A 2,909-nucleotide genomic window follows, 5' to 3' on the forward strand; every position below is an offset into this window, starting at 1 on the left:
ATTTTTCTACAACCCATGGTAGGGCTTTCAATTAGCTGGAAGGGATACTGCCCAGTTCATGAGTTCTTTAATAAAATCAATTTGATGAGTGAACTTTTTTTAGCAATAATAAATTCCTCTGTTTCTATCCTCTCCTTGTTTTGTACTGTCCTCCCCTATAAAAAGGTGAAAGTGTATTGCACTTTTTCTTCCATTCTCTTATGATTCTCACACAGATGTTGCTATAGCTAGTCATGTGCCATTAAAAAGTGTGTGACAGGAGTCTTTATTTTTAAAGCTACAGCATGTTGGACATCTGCTTGACAAAGAAGCATGAATCACATTTCCAATTTATTTGTGTTCTATGGTATTTTTCCAGAGAGTATTTTTCTAGTAACAATGTATACTTGCTTTATTCTAAAATTGTCTGATCCTCTGCCACAAAAACAGTGTTTTGATAGCATCTGGAACATCAAAGGTGCCAGTTAATCCATCAGCACAAAACAACAGAAGAGTGTCTTTGATTCAGAATAGAATTCTGAAATCTACTTGAGCTCTATTTAAATAAGTAAATTTGACTCTATTCTATCAATGATGAGAATTCACTGATTTGCTAAGTTTACAAACCAAGAGGCATCTTTTACATCTAGTTTATCCTTAAGTGCCCCTTGCACTGATTTCCTAAATGAACTCTTGTTTTGCATGAATACAGACTTTCTTAGGAATTACAATGCAATCTGAATACCAATAATCAGATGTCTATCCCCATCTTTAAAAAAAAAAAAAAAAAACAGGAGTTGCAATTTTTCCTGATTAAAAAAGGGAGCACCAGAGAACCTGGGAAATAATTATAGATTCTAAGATGTAAACTAATGCTTCTGACATTTATTTAGATGTTTGTGACTCTGAGATGACACAAGAGCTGCATTCCTATGTAAGGTCTCACCCCCGAAAACTGATGATATTCTTTTCCTCATAACAAGACAACATATTTAATCCTGTTTGATTGTTAAAATACATGGGAAGTGCTAAAGCTGGTCATTCTTCACAATGTTTAACCAACACTGTGACCCACTTGTAGACTTCCTGGAAGCCTTCTGTGGAGAAAGAATGATTCTCAATTTAGCACAAACCTAGCTCCCAAACAGGTCTGGTGACTTTTTACTGATCTGAGGAATAGCAAGGTAGAGATAATGTCAGACTAAGGAAACAGTATGAGCAAAGATGAAAAGGTAACAGGTCTGTCTTGTTTAGGAACTACCTTTCAGATAGTTTTTAAATTCAATAAAAAAGCTAGCATTACACCCCGATTTATTTCAGGGTCAACTCACATCAGTTTAGTAATCCATGCCAGACTTCTGAATCATTGTGTTAAAGACCCATGTGGACTAAGTACCAAATAATCACCAAAACAATTAATGGGTTTTACCCCCAAAGGGATTATAAACATAAATCCTGGAAGGTGAAAAGGGGTGGGATGAAGGAAGAGTTGGTATAACACAAAGCTGATTCACCTGTAAAGGTGTTGGGGGTGGGGAGAAATACAAAGTGTTCCTGGCAGGGAAATCACACGAGGCCCTGATTCCAGGACTACACCGTTAACTAGAAGAGTGTGACCTTGGGCCAGTCAAGATGATTATTCAAAGACTTGATCCCATGGATAAAAAGACAGGACTGCCCTGAACACTGTTTGAGATACTTTCCAGGATCCAGGTACCAATTTATGAAGAGCCCCACTCAGATGTGGGCATGGCTGCGGAAATTCAGCTTTCACTCATCTAGCCTGGCACAGTGACAGACGGGCTGGTAGCCGGCCTCTGGCACAGGCCTCTGCCTGCCTCACCCGAGGACGCGACTCCAGAGAGCGCCCTAATGAGAGAGCAGTGCGGGTCGGGGGAGAGGCGCTGCGAAGTTGAAGGATGGCCTCGTACATCTAAAGTTGAAAATACTGCTGAATCAGGGTGCCCCCATTTTGCCAGATCAAGGGAATCAGATGCTCCCTTCCCTCACCCCTCCTCCTCGACTAAACAGAAACCGGATCGGACTGTCCGCTCAGAGGTCACCTGCGAAGAGCAGGATGATGTCACCAGGCAACACTTAAAACTGTGTCCAAAGTAGAATACAGCTGAAATATCTGTGCATCATCAAAACAAAACAAAACCAACAAAGTAGACACCCTACCGAAGGTGACCCTTTAGGCATTACTGTTAGAGGTTCTGCAGTCTCGGCCTGCCGGATGGGGTTGGGGGACCGGGAGCGCGTTCGGACGCCGGAGTTTCCACCATACCCGGGTCTCGCCGCGCTGCAGCCAGAGTAGCTGATTCGAGCCGGGCGGTGGGGGAAGGGGGAACGCGAAAAAGGAGCGTAGTCCACGAAGCCCGCGCTGCCACCCAAGCCTAAGGGGCCGCTTCCCGAGAGTTAGGGGCGGCAAACCCAACTCACGCTCCCAAGCCACCCCGCGAGCTTCAGGCTCCGCGGAACCAGCGTCCCCGGGAGGGGTCGGCGCACAGAAGCTGCGAGGCCACGCGGCCGGCGCGGCGGGCCTCCTACCTGTGGTGGAGAGCACAGTGCTGGCGAAGAAGAGCGCGGAGGTGAAGTCCCAGTTCCAGTTGCCGGAGGCGTTGCTGAGCACTGACACGCCGTAGTTGCTGGCCTCCAGCACCCGGCCCAGGAACTGCTCGAGCTGCGGCTCGGACAGGCACTCGTGCTCCTCCAGGAAGCGCCGCTTCAGCTTGCGCAGCTCCTGGCGCAGCAGGTCCTCGTAGGGCAGTTCCACCGAGGAGAAGACCACGGCGCCGAACACCAGGTAGAGCAGGTAGCCGAGCACCAGGAAGCCGAAGCACCAGGCCGAGCGGTGCCGCTCCACCAGGCGCACGCACGAGCTGCCGGCCAGGGACTGCAGCATCTTCCCCCGCCGCCGCCGCCGCCAC

General features: G+C 47.5%; 1 protein-coding gene across 1 annotated transcript in view; it reads right to left on the reverse strand.

Moving 5' to 3' along the window:
* The window catches only part of KCNK1 (potassium channel, two pore domain subfamily K, member 1), a 52,530-nt gene extending 49,628 nt beyond the window's left edge, over positions 1–2,902 (reverse strand). The window contains exon 1 of the mRNA XM_004691128.2: positions 2,530–2,902. Within this exon, the coding sequence (XP_004691185.1) occupies positions 2,530–2,884 (355 nt within the window). The 5' untranslated portion in view covers positions 2,885–2,902. The remainder of the gene's footprint in view (positions 1–2,529) is intronic.
* Between the last annotated feature and the right edge of the window lie 7 nt (positions 2,903–2,909).

The sequence above is a fragment of the Condylura cristata genome, unplaced genomic scaffold (genome assembly GCF_000260355.1).
Source record: "Condylura cristata isolate star-nosed mole 26May11 unplaced genomic scaffold, ConCri1.0 scaffold00030, whole genome shotgun sequence".
In the NCBI taxonomy this organism is placed as follows: domain Eukaryota; kingdom Metazoa; phylum Chordata; class Mammalia; order Eulipotyphla; family Talpidae; genus Condylura; species Condylura cristata.